Source organism: Arachis stenosperma, chromosome 3 (assembly GCF_014773155.1).
Source record: "Arachis stenosperma cultivar V10309 chromosome 3, arast.V10309.gnm1.PFL2, whole genome shotgun sequence".
Lineage (NCBI taxonomy): Eukaryota > Viridiplantae > Streptophyta > Magnoliopsida > Fabales > Fabaceae > Arachis > Arachis stenosperma.
Genome location: NC_080379.1, coordinates 167,083,766 through 167,109,482, shown reverse-complemented (window position 1 = coordinate 167,109,482; position 25,717 = coordinate 167,083,766). Strand labels below are relative to the sequence as shown.

General features: G+C 38.4%; 3 protein-coding genes, 1 non-coding gene and 1 pseudogene across 4 annotated transcripts; 3 read left to right on the top strand and 2 right to left on the bottom strand.

Moving 5' to 3' along the window:
* Positions 1-1,513: 1,513 nt before the first annotated feature.
* On the top strand, positions 1,514-2,505 carry LOC130967041 (vacuolar iron transporter homolog 4-like). Its single transcript, XM_057891862.1, has one exon. The coding sequence runs from the start codon at positions 1,596-1,598 to the stop codon at positions 2,289-2,291; it is 696 nt and encodes a 231-aa protein (XP_057747845.1). The 5' UTR covers positions 1,514-1,595; the 3' UTR covers positions 2,292-2,505.
* Positions 2,506-3,798: 1,293 nt separating this feature from the next.
* LOC130967043 (glycine-rich RNA-binding protein RZ1A) lies at positions 3,799-6,201 on the bottom strand. Its single transcript, XM_057891864.1, has 4 exons — positions 6,060-6,201; positions 4,931-5,042; positions 4,083-4,615; positions 3,799-4,004 (listed from the first exon to the last, which is right to left on the bottom strand). Exons 2-3 carry the CDS (start codon positions 5,039-5,041, stop codon positions 4,106-4,108), a joined length of 621 nt encoding a protein of 206 aa, XP_057747847.1. The 5' UTR covers position 5,042; positions 6,060-6,201; the 3' UTR covers positions 3,799-4,004; positions 4,083-4,105.
* Positions 6,202-7,138: 937 nt separating this feature from the next.
* LOC130967039 (uncharacterized) lies at positions 7,139-9,981 on the top strand. Its single transcript, XM_057891861.1, has 6 exons — positions 7,139-7,418; positions 7,530-7,741; positions 8,349-8,666; positions 8,794-8,868; positions 9,047-9,121; positions 9,283-9,981. Exons 1-6 carry the CDS (start codon positions 7,202-7,204, stop codon positions 9,835-9,837), a joined length of 1,452 nt encoding a protein of 483 aa, XP_057747844.1. The 5' UTR covers positions 7,139-7,201; the 3' UTR covers positions 9,838-9,981.
* A 331-nt stretch (positions 9,982-10,312) lies between these two features.
* On the bottom strand, positions 10,313-10,494 carry LOC130972488 (U2 spliceosomal RNA; annotated as a pseudogene).
* A 356-nt stretch (positions 10,495-10,850) lies between these two features.
* Positions 10,851-11,074, top strand: LOC130972394 (small nucleolar RNA U3). Its single transcript, XR_009083574.1, has one exon. It is a non-coding gene; the product is annotated as a small nucleolar RNA U3 (small nucleolar RNA).
* Positions 11,075-25,717: the final 14,643 nt, after the last annotated feature.

The window sequence follows — 25,717 nt, the reverse complement described above, 5'->3', positions numbered from 1 at the left end:
ATGCCAGCCAATTCAGAATCCTTTAACTCCATTAGAACACACTTAAGTTCTTGACAACATACAACATACAACATACTTGATTCATGGTCATTTTGAATTGTGAACATTTTTCTAAATGGATTGGACACTTTTCATCTTACAAAGGTAAGCACAATTTGTCAATCTCCAATTTTTACAACAAAATTATTAGCCTAACAATTGAGTCCTCACATCGATAATGGGAATTAAACTTGCATCTTTATAGGATATGATCTCGTTCTGCATCAATAGTCACATCAATATTGGCCTTTTAACAGCAGAAATCTGCAAAACATAGCAACTAACATCAACTGTCTTTATTAAAAGGTTCATATTAAAATTCTGTTTCTTCAATTCCAAATATTCAGCATACTCATCCTTGAATTAAACTTGAAGGGTTGGAGTATTTATCAGTTTCTTTTGGGCCTCATACTTTGTTCCAAAGAACTTTATGCTCTGGCAGAACAGAAATCGAATTCAAACATGTCGATTCACTATTAAATTTCTTTTGCAAATTAATGATGCATGCTGAATAGAGAAAGATTTGATCAAGATAAAAGGACCAAATAAAATCTTTAAAAGAAGAAATAGTAGAAGTGCAATATGAGATCACTATATGGGCTAACAGTAAAGTATGAGAGTACATTCAGACAAATCCACTAATGGGAAAAACTAACAATAACAAAGCGATAATGCATGTCTCCACTTCCAAATTAGAAGGAATTACAATAAGAAAATACTAACTTTAGATTTCTTTTCTTCCTCATATTCAAAGTGGCATGTGGCTTGCTTGTGGAATTCACACTCTGCTTAAATATTTAATCATGTACTTCAATCCACCCACCTACAAAGTTATGTATTATTAAACCATAGGGTGGCTGCCACTAACTTGGTCTTGTGGAATGCCACACTCTTACCAATTTAATAATCCCATCATATCCCCATAATAATTGACTTATCAATCTCCAAGATTCTATCATTGAGAATTTGAGTTTGCTTGCTGCTTAGGATAATATTATACTTGATTAATTCATCTTCAATTAAGCTGAGTTTTAAGTAAGTTATGAGTCTTACACTGAAAAAAAAGATATGATACTTAACCCATGGAGGCTGGAGCTGTCTCTTCCTACAAGCTAGCCATATAAGTTTAGGCACACTCAGAAGTTTCAATGACATGACATATTATGGGAAACTAAAAGCTAAACAGACTCAAAATGGTGTTATGCAATTAGACACTATTCAGATAGTTTGAATCATCTCAGATAACCATCATGGTGTTGATAAAGCTACTTCATTGATTTAGGGGATTAAGAATAATTAATGTACACATTTAGATGATCACTATATTTAATATATGAACATGTGGCCGCCCCTCCATAGTGCTATCCACACTATCAGCACTTGTTTATAACCATTTGGGGCGCATTATCATCACTATACCTAACAAGTAACAACATGGAAATCCTTTCTATATAATAACTTCTACGAGGAGAGTGTGCCCTCCACAAGCAATCTTTTCCCCTTCTCTTTATATCATAAGTCTTAACTTAACACCTTTGTCCTTTGTGCTTCAATCAATGGCTGCTTCACTTGACACTCAGAACAAAAATGAAATGCCACTTAAACATGTTGTGATCCACATGCATGGTACTAGTGATGCAGAAGCAGAAAAGGTAACTCAAGGAACTGAAGGAAACAATAACAGTACTGACTACTCTCAAAGAGCACAGTGGCTCCGAGCAGCAGTGCTCGGAGCCAATGATGGACTTGTGTCAGTGGCATCACTCATGATGGGTGTTGGAGCTGTGAACAAGGACATTGCAGCCATGCTCCTAGCCGGATTCGCAGGGCTAATAGCCGGAGCATGCAGCATGGCAATTGGAGAATTTGTCTCTGTCTACACGCAACTAGACATAGAAGTAGCTCAAATAAAAAGAGAAAGGGAACTCAACAATGAATTGGAGACAAGAGAAGGTGGTAGTGAAGAGGAGAAGCTGCCGAATCCTTTTCAAGCTGCGATAGCGTCTGCAGTCGCATTTTCTGTTGGTGCAGCAGTGCCACTGATAGCAGCAGTGTTTATAAGAGAGTATAAGATCAGGGTTGGAGTTGTTGCTGCTGTGTCTAGCTTGGCATTGTTGGTATTTGGAGGGGTAGGAGCAGTGCTTGGAAAAACTCCAGTGAGAAGGTCTTGTATCAGAGTTCTGATTGGAGGTTGGTTGGCTATGGCTATTACTTTTGGCCTCACCAAGTTAATAAGCTTAAAGGGAATGTAATTTCAGTGATTACTAGACCTCTATAAATAGTGAAGAAAGAGGTGTAGTAGGATGTGGTAACTGGTAAGCTCCTGTATTCACTAGGGAACTCAAAAGGAGGCAAACTAGGCTTTATAAGCAATTCATTTGACATGATATCTTGTCGCTATTGAGAAAAATAAATATCATAGTCTTGATTTTAAAGAATAAGAATCTATCTGACCAAAAAAGAAAAAAAAACACCATAAGAATTTTATTCTTGTGTTCATCACTTATCAGTATCAAAATGATGCATACAGCTTTGAATATCTTAATTATGTTGGAATCCATATCGTTATGATTAAAATGTCGGTTATACTGTAACAAGATAAAGGTTCCGTACACAAAATCCGGACATATACTACACGTGCAACAAAAAAGATGTTGGATTCTGCATCTAACAAATTATTAAATGAATTACTGCATAACGATAATGAGTCATGAAAGCCAGTGCACTCAGCATAAACTTATTTTGGCTATGCCATAGCTCATGAACTTTCCAGGGAACACTTGACCGGATACTCTTGTTCATTGATGTTTTGTGATTGTGTTTAATTTTAAACCATGTGTTTCATTTTAGGCATTCATACAGCTATTACAAATCACACAAATTTCATGACAGACCATAACAATAGAATTGTAATGGATAAAGCTGACAATATACAATCATTATCACAATGCAGAAGTTTAGGAAGCAAATATCATATCTGATATCAGTTAGCAGAATTGTGTGGTGAAAGCACAGAAATTTGAGACAATTAATTTAATTTGACAATAGCAAGATTAATAACTGGATCTCAGCAAACAAAACCAACATCACATGCAAGTAGGTTAAAATTTTGGACAAGAGCAATCTTCCACCAAAACAGAGAAATAACGTGTAAAAAAACAATGGTATCGCAGTTGCTCAAGTCATCAAGATCTTCCAAAACGTGCCACAACCATAGAAAATAGAACCCCCTTCCATCAGTGCCCCATGAAGAAAACAAGGGTCATGCATATAGCATATTGGTTCAATTGCTGATGGCCTGTTGCAGCTGAAAAGAATTTTAGTTTAAAAAACCCATGCACTATCCCATTAGCAACAAAGGATCCCAATGATGAATCCAAAAAGACCACATTTAGCCAAAGATCCTGCCAAAATGTCAATTACTATATTAATAAAGCACAGACCAAATCGAAAATCTGGCAAGTAAGAAAGTAGGTTGTTTGGATTGATATTCAATAATTTACCCGCTTGACTACTTTTTACTCAAAGATCCAGAAATAGGATAGCCCAATGAGAATTCTACTTCTAAAACTTCCCCCAAATTAGATACAGCAAACTGCACATTTGAACCTCTACCATTTCCAAAACCCAGCCATCAAAACACTTTCCAATAGAAACAGGTAATCCGGCTGCAAATATGTCATATGCAACTCCCCATGTACGAAAGTCACAATTCACAAGATATTCCAGCAGCAATTATAGATAGCATAGAGCACATCATCATCAAATTTGACCATAAGTCAAGCATGTATAAGATTTCAACAGATCAAAAGGTCGGCTTTAGGAACATAAAAAGAGTTTGAAATATGAGCTGAGTATTGCATCTCAAAACACTGGTATCATCCATCCATCCAAACAACAATCCCAGAACATTGTGAACTAAAAAGAAACTTGAAGCAGTAACAGCAACCCCTCCAATTTCAAAGCTGAAAAAGAAGCACAACAATGCCATTCAGAATCAAGAAGATAAAGAGATAAGAGGACATATCAATAAAGTAGCTTACCTCAATGAGAAGACAATGGTAGATTAACGAGCACCTCCTGATCCTCGTCGTTCATATGGTCCAGCACGATCACGATAGTATCGATCATTTCCTGAATCTCCATCCCTGCCAGCATCCCTGCTGCGTCCGCCGGAAGAACGATCTGCATTTCTATCAGGACCATAACCACTTCCACCATGTCTACCACCTTCCCTGCCACCATACCTTCCTCCTCTTCCCCCTTCACTAGGGCACTCCCTAGCAAAATGACCAGGTTTACCACACTTAAAGCATTCACCACCATTAGATCCTCGACCGCCTCCATAATCTCTGTTACGATCGCGATCACGGTCACGATCTCGACCACGATCACGGTGGCGGTCACCATCATCTCTACCCGATCCTTGTTGAGGCTGAGCTTTATCTACAGTGATAGTTCGCCCATCTAAATCCATGCCATTCATAGCATCAATAGCATCTTCCATTGCTTTCTTTTCATCAAATGTGACAAATCCAAAACCACGAGAACGCCCAGAGAATTTGTCAACAACCACCTGTAAAAAAAATATGGCGCATGACAATGTAAAAAATATCTTAATCATACATAATAGTATGAAAATCCAGTATTAAAGTATTTAACTACATTACAAGGTTGTCCTGATATTGTTTCCTTGATTTGTTAATTATATTTAAAAAAGGAAAAAAGAAAAAGTTAACTGATATTGCATATCCCTCCTGAATTAATGAAAAAAAAGAGAAGCATTTAAGACATCATCCAAAAGTACAGCATAAACCAACTTCGAAATATGAACATGAAATAAGAGACTGAACAATGATTGCATCAAGAAATAGAAGGTTAGATTGATTACCTTTGCTTCAACAAGCTTGCCAAACTTTTCAAATGTATCCTTTAACTTTCTATCAGATGTTGACCATGCAAGGCCACCAATGAAGCAGCGATATTCTTCCACGTCTGACATTCTAAGCCGCACATTTGCAACACAACAAGCATTAACACATGATGTTTTTGAACTGATTATGCAAGGTGAGCCATCCCAGAGTCTCAATAAATAAGTGGAAGAAAACAGTTCCCATGAGCAAACCCAGTTTGCAGCTCACTTCAAACAAGATGTTAGAAAGGAATTTCTCATAAAAAGAAGCACATTATTATAATTAAATACATTCAATTCATTGATGAGACTCAGGTTATATGAAGTGAACCATGTTATGGATATTATACGAGGCAGTCAATCAACCAGAAACTTAACTCATATTTTTAGCAGTTTGGCATAGTATATCATAACCCTGTTTATCGACAGATGGACATAAATGCATTAAAAAAAAAAAAAAAGAAGAAAAATTCCTGAGATTGTATTTGGTATCAAGTATGAAATTCACTTTTACAGCATCCTATCAACAACAAAAAATGTAGACCGTTTGGTAGCTGAGACTAGACCCTAAACCCTAAACCTGCCTCCACTCCAGTCCCAAACATCTCTGTTTCGGTATGTGTATTCTCCCAATTAGTAAATATAAACATACATACAAAAATGTTAAGAAGTACCACAAAACAATGAGCTTCCTGGAATCTGCATAGCTCATAGTTTAACAAGAAAGACAAAAAGCTATGAATTCACACTGTGTATAAACAAAACTAAATACTTTACCAAATTGAATATGATATGTAAAAAATCCCGTGCACTGTTTCTGCTGTTCCCAGTAAGCATAAAAATTAAGCAACACAAAGCACATGTTCCATGATCGCACAAAAATTCAAAATTTCACCAAATTAATTAAAAATTTGAAGATTTACGGTCCCCAAATTCTTAAGAAACCAGACGAAGGGCCAAGCTCCCCCCCGCCCCCCCACCCCAAACAACCCCCCTCCACACAAAAAAGGAAGAACCTTTATCTTAATTTTAGGGCGGAATCAAAGCAAAGAAAAGCGAATTACGTGAAAAGGGAAAAGAATTAGAAAAAGGAATGGGGGAAGAATACCGTAGCGATGAGCGAGGCAGAGAGTGAGAGTGAGAGAAAACCTAGCAGAGACGAGATACGAAAGACGTGAGATTCTGCTGCTACTCCTACACTCACCAAATGTGTGTGTAAACCTCGTAACCTACCCTCCCATATTCCACGCGGATTTTCTATTAAACAAAACTACTAAAATAATATATAAAAAAGACTTTAATTTTATTTTAATATCAATAATTATTTTTATTAATGCCACATCATATAATTTAATACAAATATAATTCTACTACAGAATTAAAATTAAATTTAAAAAATTAATTTTTTTATCATATTTTATGTAAAAAATAAATGATTAAAATAATATTTAAAAATTTATATTACTAACAAAAATAATTTTAAAAATACAATAGATAAATAAATTTTTACAATATTTTAAACATTAATAAAAATAATTAAATATTAAATATATTTTAAAAAAATTAAATATAAAATTTTTATATATTTTTTTATAAGTATTATTAAAAGAAAAAAATATTTTAATTTTTAAAATCCGTTAATTTTATTTCAAACAACTTTTTTAAAAGATCAAAATATTTTTAATGGTATAAAATTAAAATAATACACAAAAATATATGCCACTGATTTAAAAAGGTAACAAATTTTTTTTATTTTGTATACTTTTAACAAATAAATATAAAAATTCAAAAATTAAAATTTAATTTGTAATTTCATTTTTTATATTTATTTTAATGTTTTATAGTTTATTTTTTTGGTGACTAATGTTTTATAGTTTATAATATACAAAAAATCGCAACCGAATACAATAAAATTTGTTTTTTTATTTTTATATTCTTTTATAAAATCCTAAAAAATAGAAAATATTTGCCGTATTTTTTAAGGCAAATTATTATATTAGAAACACCTTTATTTGTTAGATGAATGCTAAAATAGTAAAAAATACATAATACGGGGGTTGAATTATAATTTGATATTTTAGGTATTTACATTTTGGCCCTCAAAATAGCTGAATTTACAAATTTGCAACACGAAAGAAAAGTTGAAGTCTGGAGGCAGCGAGGGTTTTGTGGTGGGTTTAGCATCACCATTCTTCTGCTTCTTTCTTTCTTCAAACTCAGATTCGTTCATTTTCAGCCCTGTGTCTAAAAATGTGGTATTTATGCGTTTTCTACCACAGGTTGTTGGATTACAGAAAACCCGAAGTGGAATCTCTGGCTCATCTCTTCGGTGCTTTTGAGGACGAACAAAACGGCGACGTTCCAGCACAGTTGCAGTGGAAGCTCCCTATTCACCACCACCCCGATTCTCCTTTCCATTTTGTCAATCTCCCTTCAGAGCAAGTCGCTCGCAGCATTGCCAACCGAAGTAAAGTTCTCACTTTTCCTTTGACCCATTATGATTTTGGTGCTGATTTCTCTTTTTTGTGAAGTGGGTGTGTTTCAAGCTTTAGCTTTTTAATTGGGGATTTTATTGTAGGCATACTTGTGAAGGGAATGTATGAGCTTTGGGGGGAAGGGGGCAGCTATGAGGAGTTGAAAGATTCTGTTTTGAGTTACCCTGATGAGAGGAAGCTGCCATACTTGGAAGCTGGTAGCACTTTCAAGATTACTGTTGACAGCTTTGGGAAGGTTATGAGTCTCGATGAACAGAAGGAACTCATTCAAGGGCTGGCTTATATCCCTTTCAAGGTGTGGTGTCCTCTAATTGGAATGATGCTATTTGTATTGTAAATTGAAGCTGCTTTTTGTAGGAAACTGACTTTGTTTCTGCCTCTTGACGACCTTTTCTGGTGTGTTTTGTAAGATTTGTAGGTTTATATAGGATTGTTATAATATATTATTTGTTTTCAAAAATAGCATTGAATGATTACTGTTAACTGATATTCTCTAATTTGGTCTGCCTGTGATGAAAATGTCGTTTCAAAATTTGTTGGGAGCTTCCAGAATTATTTTTCAGGTATTGGTTTATCAGAACTAATTTTCAAACTTAGCTAGTATTGTTTTAATGTAAAACACTGTAATATCGCTTAATCCATGCAGACCACCACATGTTATGGCAGGACACAGATTAGCTGCTCTGTTGTTTTACATTTTTTTCCCTCAATGAATCTCTTATCTTTCCACCAGTTTTCATTTGAGCTTCTCATTGAGTCTTCTTGCCTTATATAGCTTATGAATGCTAATATATTATGATGAGTCAAATTTCTCATTATTTATTACACTGCCTTTTTCTCAATGTTAATATATTACAAGAATGTATTTGGTTTTCGTCATTATTATGTCCTTTTGTTTGCAGGGACAAGTAAAGTTGAAAAACCCTGATCACAACTTCTGGCTTATAGAAATTGATAATTATGGGCGTAACAATGGTCTTCCTCCAATTGTTCAAAGGAGAATCTTCTTTGGTCGTGAAGTTGGTGGTGCTGATAGGAAGCTTATACCAACATATCAGTTGAAAAGTCGTACCTATCTTGGTCCAACTGCCATGGATGCTGAAATGGCTTTTCTAATGGCCAACCAAGCACTTGCTACTTCAGGGAAACTAATATATGACCCTTTCGTTGGAACTGGAAGTATTCTTGTTGGAGCTGCTCACTTTGGAGCAATGACCATGGTGTGCTTTGGCTTCTTCTTCTGTTTTTCTGCTTGTCCAGCTTCTCACTATTTGCAATAATTTCTTAGCATGTTCATATCAATGTGCATGGCAAAGGTTTTGACAATAACTGATCTGAGTTGTTCAGGGTGCTGACATTGACATTAGGGTAGTGCGTGATGGACGTGGTCCTAACTGTAATGTATGGAGCAATTTTGAGCAGGTAATCTGCCAAACACTTACCATTGTTTTGTGAGGTCTGGACTCTGGAACAAGTTGTGTATACTTGGGATTTAGCATCACTTTTTCCATAATGTTATAAAAGTCTGAATGTGCTAGAATAAATCATATTTTATAATGTTTATCTCCTTACGTGCTCTGATTATGCTGTACATTTGCAGTATGGATTGCCAATGCCAGTAGGTCTGTTAAGGGCTGATAACAATCGCCCTCCCTGGCGTTCTGGGCTGAAAGAGGTAATTTTTTGTAAATAAAATCTTGTACTTATGCTTCCAAGGCTCTTTCTGCTATATTGTTGTATGTCTCAACTCTCAAGTTGAGAATTTATTGCATGATTGCAAATTTACTCAAGCGATTTTGAATTCTAGTTTGTAGATGATTTTGCTGTTCATTGCAGATATTTGATGCCATAATATGTGATCCTCCTTATGGAGTGCGAGCTGGGGGACGCAAATCTGGTGGGCGGAAGCTGCTAAAGGGGGCTGTGGAACCGTATGTTGTCCCTGATGACAAGAGGACGGATCACATACCATCAACAGCGCCTTACAGTTTAGTAGAGTGTGTGCATGATTTGCTCGATCTTGCAGCCAAAATGCTCGCAATGAGGGGCAGGCTTGTGTTCTTCTATCCCGTATTGAGAGACGATGATTGTGCCGAAACCCATTTCCCAGAGCATCCATGTTTTAAACTGATTTCTTCTTCTGAGCAGATCCTTAGTTCGCGTTATAGCAGGGTATTACTGACGATGGTCAAGGTTGGCGCTTACACCAAAGAAATAGCCGAGGCTGCAAGGTTAAAACACCTCGAGTTTAGGGAGAACCATGTTAAGTGGTTGCAAGATGGTAATCTTCATTCAGCAGTTTTTAGTCCAATTGATGCTCAATTACCGGAGGCCGGCGATTCTAAGTTTATCAAGGATCCAAAGCCTAAATACAGAGGGAAGTATGTTTAGATTTCTCAGTTAGATGGTGCTGTCCCTCAGATACTATACACAGCACTGTAGTGTTTAGTCCAAGAGGGAATTTTGTTTAACAATATGGAAGCACAATGTACCTTGTACTGTGTTTGGATTTTAGAAATTGATTTTTTCCCACAAGTTTGTCTTATAACCAAGTGATTTATGTTTGGAAAAAATGACTTAGACAAATAAATACCATTAACATTCAATTAATTTGTTTTGATATTTCAGATATATATATGCCACCATTGTAAGCTTTAATTTTAGGTGGAATTTCATTACAGAATTGTTCATACATAAGATTGAAGATTGATCTTCTACTAAAGTACTTAATGTGAATGATAACAAAGCATCAATGGGTCACACTTTGTATTCTGTCACAACAGAACCCTATAATCCGTCAACACCATTTTTTGAATTCTTAAATCCTAATCTAACATCGAAGAATAATTTGAACTGATTTGGGTGGGATGAATGTACCAAACTATGCTATAGTGCAAGACAAAGGTGACACATGAGAGTCTTAGTAGCAAACTACCACTATGGACTCTGGTCTCTCCCTATAAAAATTGATTTAATTCAAATGGACTATCAGCCCATGTATCAGATATTAAACTGATAAGAACAGGAGACAAATAATGATTATGTAGTTCTTATAGGCTGGAACAATGCGGCAATTAAGGTTATTAATAATATGATAAGAGAAATGACGAGAAAGGTTTAGGACCACCAGTCAAGTTTTCCACAGTAATTTTAACTGGTGCACAGTCTTTCTCATGCTATTTACTTGATAATGCACCAAAAATACTACATCATTTTATAAAACATTACTATCACCATCATTTCATTATTGGCATATATATTGAGGGATCTTAAATCAATAAATACAATTCCAGAAAGAGAGAGAGTAACTGATGAGGTTAACAAGGGAAGCAAAGTTAGTCGTACATTGGTTGTTCTTAGCAAAACATGAGCGTTTATATAATCAAAGAGCGAAATACATGGGCACGACCTTACTTGAACAGGATCTGTTCTATAGGCTCGTACAACTGTATCCTTGAGTTCTAAGGAGACAGGAACCGAAGTCTGGTTGATGAATCATGACCGTGTGATCAGAGCGTGATTAATGGTCCAGAGCGAATCCTCCTTAGAGGCTTCCATCTGTGGCAGTGGAGGATCGTTCTCACCGCACCAACTGCGGTGGGGTGGTCACACGGTTGTCTGACAGACCACACAATATTTTTTCTTATTACAACAAATTTGCAAAATGATTTTTCACTCGACAATTTTTTTTTATTTTGAAAAAGAAAAAAAAAAGAAACAATTAGACGTTTATTTTAGAGAAAGAAAAGGGGCTAAAAAGATATTATCCTTGGGGCTAAATATTTAGAGGAGGGATTGCACATTTTGATTTACCTGGCAACAGAAAAATAGAAAACCATCGGAATGGTGTTGAACTTGCATGCGGTCCACCATGGAAGCTTCGTTGGTGATGAGTCCTCTTGTCGGAACGGTAATACAAATGAAGCAGATTGCGGGTGGCAACTGGCAAGTCGAAACAAAGAAGCAGTTCCAAGCGTTTTTTTGTTTTGCTTTTGATTTTGGGCTTCGTCTTTGGTGGGGAAAGTATTTTCCAAACCTTGATGGACTAAGTAAAAAGATGCTAATTCAAGCTTGTTCTGCGTCTCGTCGAGGAGGTCGTAATGGAACATCCTCAGAGGCTTGGGCGTTGCGACCAGATCTGGAGAGGCGATGAACTGCGGTGGCGACGGCAACAACGACGGCGAGGCGAGCTCTCTCTCCTCTCTGAATCTCTCTATTTTGCTCTTCTCTCAGATCTCCTCAGCCAGCGGCACTGAGTCCACGCCCAAACTGTGCTCCGAGTGCTTCACATCCGCCGGAGCAAAAGCAGAACAAGCGGCAGAACTTGCCGGAGAAGATGATGCAGCGATGACACCGTGCAGATCTCCTCCACCATGACGCGCCGTTGGTGCTTTTTTGTAATAAGAAATTCTAAATTTTTTTCAAATTCCTCTCAACCGTTATTATGCTTTATTTGTGAACCAACCCATGCATTTTTTATTATTTAAATTTATAACCTGGTCCTTCAAGGTCCAGATTATTCTTTCCCCACCGAAGAAAGCTCCTTGATTTTGGATACACAAATGCTTTGGTTTCTCATCAAAAGTATCATAACTCATAAGTCACAGCACTGCACTACTCATCGAGGTGAGGGGGACTTGCCACGGTCAATGGGTAAGAATGGAATTTCAATCCTCTTAATGGACACGTGGCAAGTGGCATGTTTCCTGGTCCAGTCAGATCATTTCTTTGGGTTTTCGCCATGTCCAAACCCAAGATCAAATCCTTAGTTCATTAATCCTTTTTTAATATCCCAAATAGGTTCTAAAAATTTGGTAGTCCGATAAATTTGTTTTTCAAAAAAAATTAATTAAGTCTTAAGTCTTTAAAATTATTAGATATATGTTATATATATTTTTAAATCAAACTGAATTGATTAATATGACATTTTTTATCCTACGTCAAAATTGTAAATATGATGTGTTAGGTAAAGTAATACGTGTCACGTTTAGAATACATTAGTCTTTAGATACGTGGTTAAAATGAGGTCGTTTTTGGACAACACTAAACGACATCGTTTTGAGAGAATAGATACGTCTCCACCTTTATTTCCTGATCTTCAAAACTTTAACGTTTTAAAGCCAAATAAATTTTCTAAAATTTTTATTATAAGTCAAAAAGTCCTGGAATTTAAGTGGGTATTTTTTATAAATTTTTTTCTCTCTTTCTCTCTCTGTAAAATTATAAGTATCCCAAAACCTCACTTAAATTTTACGAGCTAATCCTTCATAAGCAGTATGTTGTAGGTGTAGATTAAGTAAGAGTTGTGAAGTGGTTATGGATAGGTATTTAATAATAACAAAAATAATGTAAGTGCTTGAAATTTTTATTCTCTTGGGATGTTGTTGTATTGTGTTGGTTGCTTAGTTAATTTATGACACAGTTTTATGTTTTGGTATTTAGATGAGTGAAGACATAATATTTATATTTTATCATATTGAAAGTTTTGTTAGAGACAACAAAAAAGTATTTGTGTACATTAATAGAGAAAGTAAAAAAAAATTTCCCATTCATTGACTTGATTTATTTCTTTGACCTATAAAAATTTTTTTTGGACTTAAATTACCATAACCAATTAACTATAACGCAATATATTAGTATGATTCTATTTCTGTTAATTTGAAATCTAGTATTCACTTAATTTATGAAGATAAAAAAATTAAAATTCTACAAAAAAAAAAATACTAAATAAAGATATTTACGAATTCTAATTGTTTGATTGTAATTGTAATTGAGATTTATCATTTTATGTGTTTAAAATTGCATACTTTGACATACTTTAAATAATTTTATAACCAAGTGATTTATGTTTAAAGAAAATGACTTAGACAAATAAATACCATTAACATCTATCAATCATCATGAAACTTATAAAGTGAAACGTAAAAGCTAAATTCTGTCATTCATTTAAGGTTTAGTTACTATGTGTCTATGTGGTTTTAATAATTTTACTACTTTTAATAGTAAAATGTGAAATTTCATGCAAGCATTGTGTTAGGTGCTTGCAGAAACGTGGAAGTAATTCAATTTGATGATATTGTTCTAATATTTTATCTCATTTAATCGATCTCTAATTTGGATATATAAACCATATGGTACAGTAACATTTTGTAGGAGTAATCTCTCTCCGTAATAGAAAAATAAGTTAATAGCTAAAATTGTTCCTTACGTTAAAGTTAATCGAAATCTTTTTCAAAAGATATATGACTTGGTCACGTTAGTTCTTTTGTCAATTGAATGATGATGTGTTATGTTAAATACCATGTGATACATAATGACGTGGTGGGTTAATGCCACGTATCATAAAATGATTGGTTCACGTATCAAATCAGTGACACATGACGTGTTACGTGTCACTTGATATATAAAAAAGTTATTTATAATCAAAATAATCCTTGAAAGTTTAGATATAAGTCATTTTCATCCTTAAAATTTTAAAAATTAATCGAATTAGTCCTTATATAATTTTTTTATTTTTTGTTGATAATATTAAATTTAAAATATTTTTTGATACTACTAATTTTAATAGAAATGTAATTGACAAACAAAAAATTAGTAATTGTATCTTTTCTTCTTAAAATTTTTTTCAATAAAATTATCTCTCTCCTTTAATTCTTCTCAAAATCTCTCTTATTCTTTTCTATTCTAAAACATTTTTCTTACATTATTACATTTTGCTGGAATATATATTGTTACGGTGGGTAACCGGAGATTAGTCCAATGGATGGCGTTCAGCGGCCCAAGTGTATGATGGAGGAGGACTCCGTGGGGGTCCGCAACTCGGGAGGCTCCGTCCGACTTGTGCTCGCGTGTGAATGGGGGGTGGTACCTGCAAAGACACTCCGATGCCTAAGTTAGCAAGGGTGTGAGCAGGTCTTAGAGAGTATTGGACTTAGGAATACCTGAGGCGTGTCAGTGTACTTATAGTGGTGAGCCAATAACCACCGTTGGAGTAGTGCCGTATCTTTAGGATAATAACCGTCCCATCATCTTAGGGAGGTTAAGATATGGCTTTATGAAGTGGTTGGAGAGATTTCAGGGGCGGTTACTCATTTGAATGAGTATTTATCTGCCAGCTAATCTCGCAACCGACTTCTTCGTACCAAGTCGGGGTGGACACCGACCTCTTGAGTGGAGGTGGGTGCTTTGCTAGGCTTAATCTAATGGATCAGGCCTTTCGATTGGACTTGGGCCCTTAACATTGGGCCAGGGTATGAACAGTGCCCCTACTTGAGCCCAAATCTTTTTAAAGTTTGGGTTCAAGTATTTAACTCGGGTTCGTAGTCGACTTGTTTGAAAGAATACGGATGGTGAGAACCGACGTGATTTTCGCGACTTTTGGTTTCTGACAGTTACGTCAATTCAAGCGTCGTGTCCGTTGAGGGATCATTTAGGGATTGAGGGCTTTGGTAACGGTGCAGTCGCATTAATGACTGCCTCGTTTTTACCATTATGCCCCTTAGCCTATTTATAAATACTTTCCCTCTCTTTCCATTTTCCGTTTCTGCAATCTTTCAAACTTCTCCTTATCCTGTTTGTGTTGCATTCTGGTGTTTGAAGACTTCAGTTCTCCCCAACCTTCATTTTCGGCTAAAGGTTAGTTCTGTTTTTCCCATGTCATTTTTGTTTGCATGTTTTGTTTGGCGAGTAGATAGGTTGACCCATAGATTCTAGTTTCGAATCTTTCTTCTTTAGTGGCCTTGTTTTTTGATTTTCTTTTTTCCTTTTTCCCTTTTGTAGGTTTTCTGCCACTTTTCTTTATATAAAAAATGGCTTCTGTAGATATTCTTTCTCAGTGGGTTGACGATACGGTCCTTGGGGGGGAACCGTTGGTCGACGCTGAATTCGTCACTCACCTCCGAACTCATCATAGGCTCTGTACTTCGGACGAGGACGAGCCCAAATATGAATTGATAATCCCGGGTCCTGAAGACCGGGTCTGCTTTGGAAGGGTTAATGAGGCAGCCCCTCATTTTTTCTTCATGTACGAATGTATGATCACCCGTTTGGGTGTTTTTCTCCCTTTCTCGGCTTTCGAGATGTCCGTTTTGCACCATTGCAAGGTTGCCCCTACTCAACTCCACCCCAATTCCTGGGGTTTTTTGAAGATTTATCAGTTTATAAGTCACGCTTTAGACTTTCCGACTTCATTGAGAATCTTCTTTTATCTTTTCCATATGACTAAGCCCTTTAGTGGGCTGAACAACAAACAACAATGGGTATCCTTCCGAGCCATTCAAGGTCGGAGGATTTTCACCCTTTTTGACGAATCTTTCCACGACTTCAAAAACTTTTTCTTCAAGGTTCAAGCTGTAGGGGGCCACCACCCCTTTTTTCTGGATGAGCATTCCTCCCCTCGCTTTCCCCTTTACTGGCTGCCAGCCACCCCTTGCGAAAAGATTGGTCTAGATGACCTAGACGAGGTGGAGGCGGCCATTGTAGGGTTTTTCCGAGAAGCGTGGGGGAAGTCCCCATACTTGGATACCAGGAAAGTTCTCCAGGGTACACCGACCTTCGTTCAATCTCAAATAGGTAGTGCATGCATTCTTTATTTCCGAGTTGTTTCCGCCGACTTACATTTTGCCGACGAGTTGTTGACTTACATTTTACCGACTTGTAACTCGGTTGTTATTTGTTTTCTTTTGTAGATATGGCAAAAAAGAATGCTCAGGAGGCCTACCAAAGGGTCCGGGAGGCTAAGGCGAAGTCCCGGGCTAGGTCCGGGGTAGTCATCTCTCCTCCCCCTCCACCTCCTCCTCCTAAGAACACTGGCACTCCTACTCAACCTATTGTTCTCTCTTCCTCGAGCTTGCCCCGACCACCCCCCTCTGCCCAAATTCTCTCCGAACCCGAGAAGAAGAAGCGCAAGACTTCAGAGTCTGGCTCTTCTTCCTTCGATGGTGGGGTTAAGGCGGATGCTATGGCATTCGTCCGAAAGAACATCTATCCTTTTATACATATGGATGATGTTTCTGTTCGGAACCACCTTACCACCATGGCCGAGGAGAGTTTTAGGACGGCGGGTGTTTGTGGCAAGCTTTTGGACATTTTTGAGAAGGCTCCCCTTAGCTCCTTGGGTGCAACCTCGAGGGTTGAGGAGTTGGAGGGGAGACTTCGTATTTTTGAAAAACATGAAAAGGAGCTGAAAGGGGAGAGAGATAGGTTGAGGAAGGAGAGGGATCACCTGAAGGAGGAGGAGGGTAAGCTACGGGCCCAATGTACCTTGGAGGCTAATCTGAGGAAGACGGCGCAAGACAGCTACCACAGCTTATTTCAAGATATTGTGGCCGTGAGGAAGGACTTGCTGAATTCTCGGAACGCATATGCCGAGTTGGAGGACTCTATCGCCGATGGTGCCGAGGAGTCTTGGAGGATTTTCTTGGAACAAGTCAGAGTTATCGCTCCCGACTTGGACCTTTCTCCGCTCCATCCCGACAAGGTGGTTATTGACGGCGCCATCGTTGATCCTCCCGTCCCCGAGGTCATTTCCGAATCAGACCTGAAGACTCGGGGACAGAGGATTATTGAGTCTCCTCCTCGTCCCCAAGATGCTCCGAGTTCTTCAATCCTCACTCCGACTTCCTCTTTAGCTCCTCCTCCCGGTCCTGGTGGTGTTCTTCCTGGTGATTCCTCTACTCCGTCCAAGAAATGACTTTTTTATTTTTGTGGCTATATGGGGGCCCGGCCTGTGGGTCCCCCTTTTTTAAACTTCTATTTATTTGCTGGTGGTTTGTGAACAATTTCTTTCTGGCCTTTTAAGGCCGTAAACAAAATATTCTGTTCGCTGCCCTTTTTTGGATAAGGGTTTTTAAACAAAATAAATGCCCTTTTTTGGATAAGGGTTTTCTAATTGGAGTAGGCGCCCCTTTTTTGGATAAGGGTTTAAGTTACTTTGCGCGTGCGCATGCTTTTTTCTATTTTGGTATGTTTGATCTTTTCGGAAAAACCTTTTGTTGGCTTGCCTTGTTTTCTTGAGCCTTTTCCGTGCGAAGGCTTGTATGCAAACTTTAAATTTTCTCAGGTTCTCATATCTCTTTTGTTATCCTTTATACTCAACTTTTGTTTTAGTGAGTTTTTATGACTTAGGTTATTTTTGTGATGCGCTTTTCATCTACTCGGAACTCGGTTTCCTTTTACTCAGAGTTCTGTCGAGTTTGCGTTACTCGGGCTCCTTTCGACTTAAGAGTCGGATAATTCCCGAGTTTAATGCGATCAACTCGTATAACCTCTTTACACCGACTTGTACCTCGTCGTTTCATCCTGACGACCATGTTAGGTCGGTTCATGGGATTTTCACGCTTTGTCGAGCTTAAGTCGGTGCGTTTCGTAGAAAGACTTATAAATATAGAGAAGGATATTTAAGAGAAATATAGTAATGAAAAAGATCTTTATTAATCGGGAAGGTACCTTTGTGCTACTAAGGGTCTTGACAGTATATTTTCCCTTAGCCTCTACTATGATGCCTCGTTAAAAACCCTTCTCCAGAAAAAACCCCTTTTTTTTTTGGGAAAAAATCATGAAGCTGGGAAAAGAGTACATCAGGGAATAGAGTTCGCTTCTAGCTGTAGTACCTTTTCATATTACAAGCATGCCACGACCTTGGTAACTCAGTGCTATCCAGGTCGGTTATTTTATAATAACCTTTCCCTAACACTTCTTTGATTTTGTATGGCCCTTTCCAATTGGCGGCGAGCTTTCCTTCCCCCGACTTGTTGACTCCAATGTCGTTTCTGATTAGGACCAAGTCGTCTACAGCAAATGTTCTTCGAATGACTTTTTTGTTGTATCTGGTAGCCATTCTTTGCTTTAATGCTGCTTCTCTTATCTGGGCGTTCTCTCGGACTTCGGGGAGTAAGTCGAGCTCCTCTTTGTGCCCCTGTACATTTCCGACCTCATCGTGAAGAATTACCCTTGGGCTTTGCTCACTGATTTCTATAGGAATCATGGCTTCTACGCCGTAGACTAATCGGAAGGGTGTTTCTCCTGTGGCGGATTGGGGGGTCGTCCTATAAGCCCACAATACTTGAGGGAGCTCTTCAGCCCAAGCCCCCTTCGCTTCCTGTAGTCTCTTCTTCAAGCCTGCCAGTATGACTTTGTTAGCTGCCTCGGCTTGCCCATTGGCTTGTGGGTGTTCTACCGAGGTGAATTGGTGTTTGATTTTCATACTGGCTACCAAACTTCTGAAGGAGGCGTCGGTGAACTGAGTCCCATTATCTGTGGTTATGGAATAAGGTATTCCATACCTTGTGATAATGTTTTTGTAGAGGAACCTGCGACTTCTTTGAGCGGTGATAGTAGCTAGTGGTTCTGCTTCTATCCACTTTGTGAAGTAATCTATTCCCACGATCAGATATTTGACTTGCCCTGGTGCTTGGGGAAAAGGACCTAACAGATCCATTCCCCATTTTGCAAAAGGCCAGGGGGAAGTTATACTGATGAGCTCTTCTGGTGGAGCCACGTGGAAATTTGCATGCATCTGACATGGCTGGCATTTTTTCACAAAGTCTGTTGCATCTTTCTGCAAGGTCGGCCAATAGAATCCTGCTCGGATCACTTTTCTGGTTAATGACCTCGCTCCGAGATGGTTTCCGCAGATCCCATTATGTACTTCCTCCAACACCTCGGTGGTTCTTGAGGTCGGTACGCACTTCAGTAATGGTGTTGATATCCCTCTTCTGTAAAGGACATTTTTCACCAATGTATAATGTTGTGCTTCCCTTCGGATCTTTTTAGCCTCTTTCTCCTCTTTAGGGAGGATGTCGAATTTCAGGTATTCGACTAAGGGATTCATCCATCCGAGGTTTAGGCCGACTACCTCAAGTACCTCTTGTTCATCTTCCGTTTTTGTTACCGAGGGTTCTTGGAGAGTTTCTTGAATCAGGCTTCTGTTGTTCCCTCCAGGTTTGGTACTTGCTAACTTGGATAGGGCGTCGGCTCTGCTATTTAGATCCCGAGTTATATGCTTGACCTCGCTTTCCGCGAAGTGCCCTAGGTGTTCCAAGGTTTTTTCCAAGTATTTCTTCATGTTGGGATCCTTCGCCTGATATTCTCCACTTATTTGGGAAGTCACCACTTGTGAGTCACTGTAGATCATCACCTTTGTAGCGCCAACTTCTTCTGCTAACTTTAATCCGGCAATCAAGGCTTCGTATTCTGCCTGATTGTTTGAAGCCGGAAATTCAAATTTTAAGGAGACCTCTATCTGGGTTCCTTTTCCGTCTACCAATATTATGCCTGCGCCGCTCCCTGTTTTATTGGAGGATCCGTCTACATAGAGTTCCCATGTAGTCGGTTTCTCCTCTTGTTCTCCTGCATACTCTGCAATAAAGTCGGCAAGGCACTGGGCTTTGATTGCTGTCCGAGTTTCATATTTCAAATCGAACTCGGAGAGTTCTATTGCCCATTGAACCATTCTCCCTGCAACATCCGTCTTTTGGAGGATTTGCTTCATGGGTTGGTTCGTACGGACTCTTATTGTATGAGCCTGAAAGTAAGGTCGTAGTCTTCGTGAGGCTATCACTAAGGAGTAGGCAAACTTCTCTAGTTTGTGGTACCTTAGCTCAGGGCCTTGTAGAACCTTACTGGTAAAATAGACCGGGTGTTGACCGACCTCATCTTCTCGGACCAGGGCTGAGGAGACAGCCCTGTTTACCACGGATAGGTATAGGACGAGGTCTTTTCCCGGTATTGGTCGGGTTAAGATAGGAGGTTGGCTTAAGAATTTTTTGAACTCTTGGAACGCCTCCTCACATTCCGGAGTCCATTCAAACTGGCATCCCTTCCTTAACAAGGAGAATAATGGAAGGGATTTTAGTGCCGATCCTGCCAAAAATCTGGAGAGGGCTGCAAGTCGGCCATTGAGCTGTTGAACCTCTCTTAAACAAGTCGGGCTCTTCATTTCTAGGATGGCTCTGCATTTGTCGGGATTGGCCTCAATCCCTCTTTGTGTTAGCATGAAGCCTAGAAATTTCCCTGCTTCTACTGCGAAGGCGCATTTTGCGGGATTTAGTCTCATCCCATGCGACCTTATAGTGTTGAAGACTTGTGAGAGGTCGGTTAAGGGGTCGACTTCTTGCTTGGTTTTTACTAACATGTCGTCGACGTATACCTCCATTAAGCTCCCTAAATGGGGGGAAAACACATTGTTCATCAGCCTTTGGTACGTGGCTCCTGCATTCTTCAGTCCGAATGGCATGACCACGTAGCAATAGTTGGCTTTTGGTGTGATGAACGATGTTTTCTCTTGGTCGGGCTCGTGCATCGGGATTTGGTTATATCCCGAGTAGGCGTCCATGAATGATAGGTATTGGTACCCTGAGCTGGAGTCTACTAGGGTATCAATACTTGGTAAGGGATAAGGGTCCTTAGGACAGGCCTTATTCAGGTCGGTATAGTCGACGCACATCCTCCATTTACCGTTTTGTTTTTTGACTAGCACTACATTGGCTAGCCATGTTGGGTATTTGACCTCTCTGATGAAGCCGGCTTCCAGGAGCGCCTGTACTTGCTCTTCTACTATGGAGGCCCTCTCTGGGCCGAGTTTGCGTCTCCTTTGCTGTACAGGTCGGGACCCTGGGTAAACCGAGAGCCTATGAGACATGAGCTCGGGATCAATCCCGGGCATGTCGGAAGCCTTCCAGGCGAAGAGGTCGGAATTAGCTTTTAGGAGTTCACCCAACCTTTGTTTCAGGGTTTCCCCTAGGTTGGCTCCTATGTAAGTCGTTTTTCCTTCCTCTTTACCGACTTGTATCTCCTCGGTTTTTCCTCCCGGCTGGGGTCGTAGCTCTTCTCTTGTCCTTGTCCCACCTAACTCTATGGTGTGGACTTCTTTGCCCTTTCCTCTCAGATTCAGGCTTTCGTTGTAGCACTTCCTTGCCAATTTTTGGTCTCCCCTCACCGTTGCTATTCCTCCTGGAGTTGGGAATTTCATGCAGAGGTGAGGAGTTGACACTACTGCTCCAAGTCGATTAAGGGTAGTTCTGCCAATTAAGGCATTGTAGGCTGACCCTTCATCGATGACTATAAAGTCTATACTCAGAGTCCTTGATTTTTCCCCTTTTCCAAAGGTGGTGTGAAGGGGTAAAAATCCCAGTGGCTTTATTGGCGTATCCCCTAACCCATATAGAGTGTCGGGGTAAGCTCTCAGTTCTTTTTCATCTAACCCTAGTTTATCGAAGGCGGGCTTGAAAAGGATGTCCGCCGAGCTTCCTTGGTCTACTAGGGTTCTGTGGAGATGGGCGTTGGCTAGGATCATAGTTATCACCACGGGGTCATCATGCCCGGGGATTATCCCTTGCCCATCTTCTTTCGTGAATGAGATAGTGGGGAGGTCGGGTGTCTCATCCCCGACCTGATAGACTCTTTTGAGATGTCTTTTGCGAGAAGATTTGGTGATCCCACCTCCCGCAAATCCTCCTGAGATCATGTGGATATGTCTCTCTGGGGTTTGTGGTGGTGGATCTCTCCTGTCCATGTCATCCCGCTTTCTCTTTCCATGGATGTCCGACCTCTCCATGAGGTATCTATCAAGCCGGCCTTCTCTAGCCAGCTTTTCTATCACTTTTTTGAGGTCGTAACAGTCGTTGGTGGAGTGACCATATATTTTATGGTACTCACAATACTCGCTGCGACTTCCCCCTTTTTTGTTTTTAATAGGTCTTGGGGGTGGCAGCCTTTCAGTGTTGCATATCTCTCTGTATACATCCACTATAGAAGTCTTTAGAGGAGTATAAGAGTGATACTTTCTGGGCCTTTCGAGACCGGGTTCTTCCTTCTTCCTGACTTCCCTTTCTCTCTCCCTAGGGGAGGAAGTGGGTCCAGGTCGTGAACCTAGGTCTCTTAATTTGGCATTCTCTTCCATGTTGATGTACTTCTCGGCCCTTTCTTGTACATCACTTAGAGAGACGGGGTGTCTTTTAGATATGGACTGTGAGAAGGGACCTTCTCTAAGTCCATTGACTAACCCCATTATTACTGCCTCCGTGGGCAGGTCTTGGATTTCTAAACATGCTTTATTGAACCTTTCCATATAGGCTCGTAGAGATTCTCCGACCTCCTGTTTTATCCCCAGGAGGCTCGGTGCATGTTTTACCTTATCTTTTTGGATTGAGAACCTCATCAAGAATTTTCTTGAGAGGTCTTCAAAACTGGTGATGGATCTTGGGGGAAGGCTATCGAACCACTTCATCGCTGCTTTCGACAAAGTGGTCGGGAAAGCCTTGCACCTCGTAGCGTCGGAGGCGTCAGCTAGATACATCCGACTTTTGAAGTTGCTAAGATGATGCTTTGGATCCGTAGTTCCATCATAGAGGTCCATATCAGGGCTTTTGAAGTTCGTTGGAACTTTTGCCCTCATTATGTCCTCGCTGAAAGGATCTTCTCCGCCTGGGGGTTGATCTTCTCCTTCGTCGCGGGAGTTCTTGAGAGAGGATTCTAGCTGCAAGAGTTTTCTTTCCAACTCTCTTCGCCGTTCCATCTCTTCCTTAAGGTACCTTTCGGTTTCCTTTTGCCTCTCCCGCTCTTGTTCCAATTGCTCCAGGCGGCTATGGACTAGTCCCATCAATTCTGTTACGTGGGATGGTCCACCCTTTTCTGATTCACGTCCATCTGAGGAGTTTACCTTTGGATTCTTCATTCCAGAGGTACCCTCTCTGTGTTGGTCGTTATCTTGATGTTGGGCTGTGTCTTCATTGTCGTTGCCCAGGCCTAGATTCTCTTGCTCAGAATCTGTTTCAACATGGCCTTCTTCATGGGATCTTTCTGCCATCAAGGGATGATCTCTCGGGTCCCCGGCAACGGCGCCAATGTTACGGTGGGTAACCGGAGATTAGTCCAATGGATGGCGTTCAGCGGCCCAAGTGTATGATGGAGGAGGACTCCGTGGGGGTCCGCAACTCGGGAGGCTCCGTCCGACTTGTGCTCGCGTGTGAATGGGGGGTGGTACCTGCAAAGACACTCCGATGCCTAAGTTAGCAAGGGTGTGAGCAGGTCTTAGAGAGTATTGGACTTAGGAATACCTGAGGCGTGTCAGTGTACTTATAGTGGTGAGCCAATAACCACCGTTGGAGTAGTGCCGTATCTTTAGGATAATAACCGTCCCATCATCTTAGGGAGGTTAAGATATGGCTTTATGAAGTGGTTGGAGAGATTTCAGGGGCGGTTACTCATTTGAATGAGTATTTATCTGCCAGCTAATCTCGCAACCGACTTCTTCGTACCAAGTCGGGGTGGACACCGACCTCTTGAGTGGAGGTGGGTGCTTTGCTAGGCTTAATCTAATGGATCAGGCCTTTCGATTGGACCTGGGCCCTTAACATTGGGCCAGGGTATGAACATATATATATACTCAAAATTGAAATGTATATATTTGTTAACCAAAACAAAGTTATATGCTCAAAATCAAAATTTATGTATTAAAAGAAAAATTATATAATCTATCTCAAACATATAAAACACACAAATTTATTATGATCTTTGTATGTAGTACGTTTAAGAAGCAATTCGTTTAACATATAATAATAATAATAATAATAATAATAATAATAATAATAATAATAATAATAATAATAATAATAATTAAGCAACAAATTTTTAAAATTTTGTAAAATTTAAAATTGAAGTAAAATTTGTGGATCTTCTTGAATTTTGACTTTTAATATCACTACCATTACATCCTATATGTAAGTAATACGTAATAGAAAAAAAAATGTAGTAAAAAAAATTAGTGGTATAACTTTATTTAGGTTAATATACATAAATTTTAATTTTGAGCATATAACTTTGTTTAGGTTAACAAATGCATACATTTCAATTTTGAATATATATATATATATATATATATATATATATATATATATATATATATATATATATATATATATATTCCAGCAAAATGTGATAATGTAAGAAAAATGTTTTAGAATAGAAAAGAATAAGAGAGATTTTGAGAAGAATTAAAGGAGAGAGATAATTTTATTGAAAAAAATTTTAAGAAGAAAAGATACAATTACTAATTTTTTGTTTGTCAATTACATTTCTATTAAAATTAGTAGTATCAAAAAATATTTCAAATTTAATATTATCAAGAAAAAATAAAAAAAATTATATAAGGACTAATTTGATTAATTTTTAAAATTTTAGTGATAAAAATGACTTACGTCTGAACTTTCAAAAACTATTTTGATTATAAATAACATTTTTACATGTCAAGTAACACGTGACATGCCATGTGTGATCTGACACGTCAACTAATCATCTTGTGACACGTGGCATTAACCCACCACGTCATCATCTAACTGACAGAATGACTAACGTGACCAAGTCGTGTATCTTTTGGGGACGATTTCGATTAACTTTATCTTTCGAGGACCAAAATGAAGATCAGGATATCTTTTAGGGATAATTTTGACTATTAACTCTAAAAAAAAAATCATTTATACCTTCTAAGAAATGATAGTTAATTTATCTTTTTATTTCATTAGAAATTAATTTATTTAATATTCAAAAATAAATATATATGTTTTTTTTTGTTAAAAACTAATTTATCCAATCTAAAAATTGTTCAAAATCGATTTAAAATATCATTAAAAATTAATTAAGTATTAAATAAAGTTAATATTATTGGTCAATTGCATCCTTTCTTATTTATAGTAAAATTGAATAGTAGCACAATTGATTTTTTTTCTCACGATATCCTCCAATCCGGCATGTCAAAAATTAATTCGTCATGGATCGGAACTTCATTAAGAGTCTCCATAATTGATAATAATGGCCAAATTCAAAATTATAACTTATGTTATTAAAGATTTAAAGTAAAATTCCTTTTATCCCTAACATTATCCAAAATATTTTACTTTATCTTTAATGTTTAAGCTGTTCAAGTTTTATACTTAACTGTTTAAATTATCTTAATGTTTCTAAATTTGCCTTAATGATATAAGTGCTCAATTCTTGAGTTTGGCAATGTTGTCTTGTGTATGTTAATCTTTCTAATTTTGTTTCTTCAGTTTTTAATTTTTAATTAAAATTAATGTTTGGGACAAAAACAGCCAAGATATTGGTTGCATGCATGCATGCATTTTGCATATCAAGTTAAACTGCGAAAGCCAGTTCAGAGTCTATATTAGGAAGGGAAAATATTTTAGTTAAAAATAGAAAAGAGAAATATCAATATAGAATCATGAATAATATGTAATGCATTGCAGAACTAAAATTAAAATTAGAAGGCCTAAAT

What these genes read in the sequence shown, in the direction of transcription:
- LOC130967041 (XM_057891862.1), top strand. Translation starts at nt 1,596, where the DNA reads ATGGCTGCTTCACTTGACACTCAGAACAAAAATGAAATGCCACTTAAA.
- LOC130967043 (XM_057891864.1), bottom strand. Translation starts at nt 5,041, where the DNA reads ATGTCAGACGTGGAAGAATATCGCTGCTTCATTGGTGGCCTTGCATGG. An exon ending in GCAAGCTTGTTGAAGCAAAG is followed by an intron (nt 4,616 to 4,930) that starts GTAATCAATCTA and finishes TTTTTTTTACAG; the next exon opens with GTGGTTGTTGACAAATTCTC.
- LOC130967039 (XM_057891861.1), top strand. Translation starts at nt 7,202, where the DNA reads ATGTGGTATTTATGCGTTTTCTACCACAGGTTGTTGGATTACAGAAAA. An exon ending in TATGGAGCAATTTTGAGCAG is followed by an intron (nt 8,869 to 9,046) that starts GTAATCTGCCAA and finishes GTACATTTGCAG; the next exon opens with TATGGATTGCCAATGCCAGT. An exon ending in GGCGTTCTGGGCTGAAAGAG is followed by an intron (nt 9,122 to 9,282) that starts GTAATTTTTTGT and finishes TGTTCATTGCAG; the next exon opens with ATATTTGATGCCATAATATG.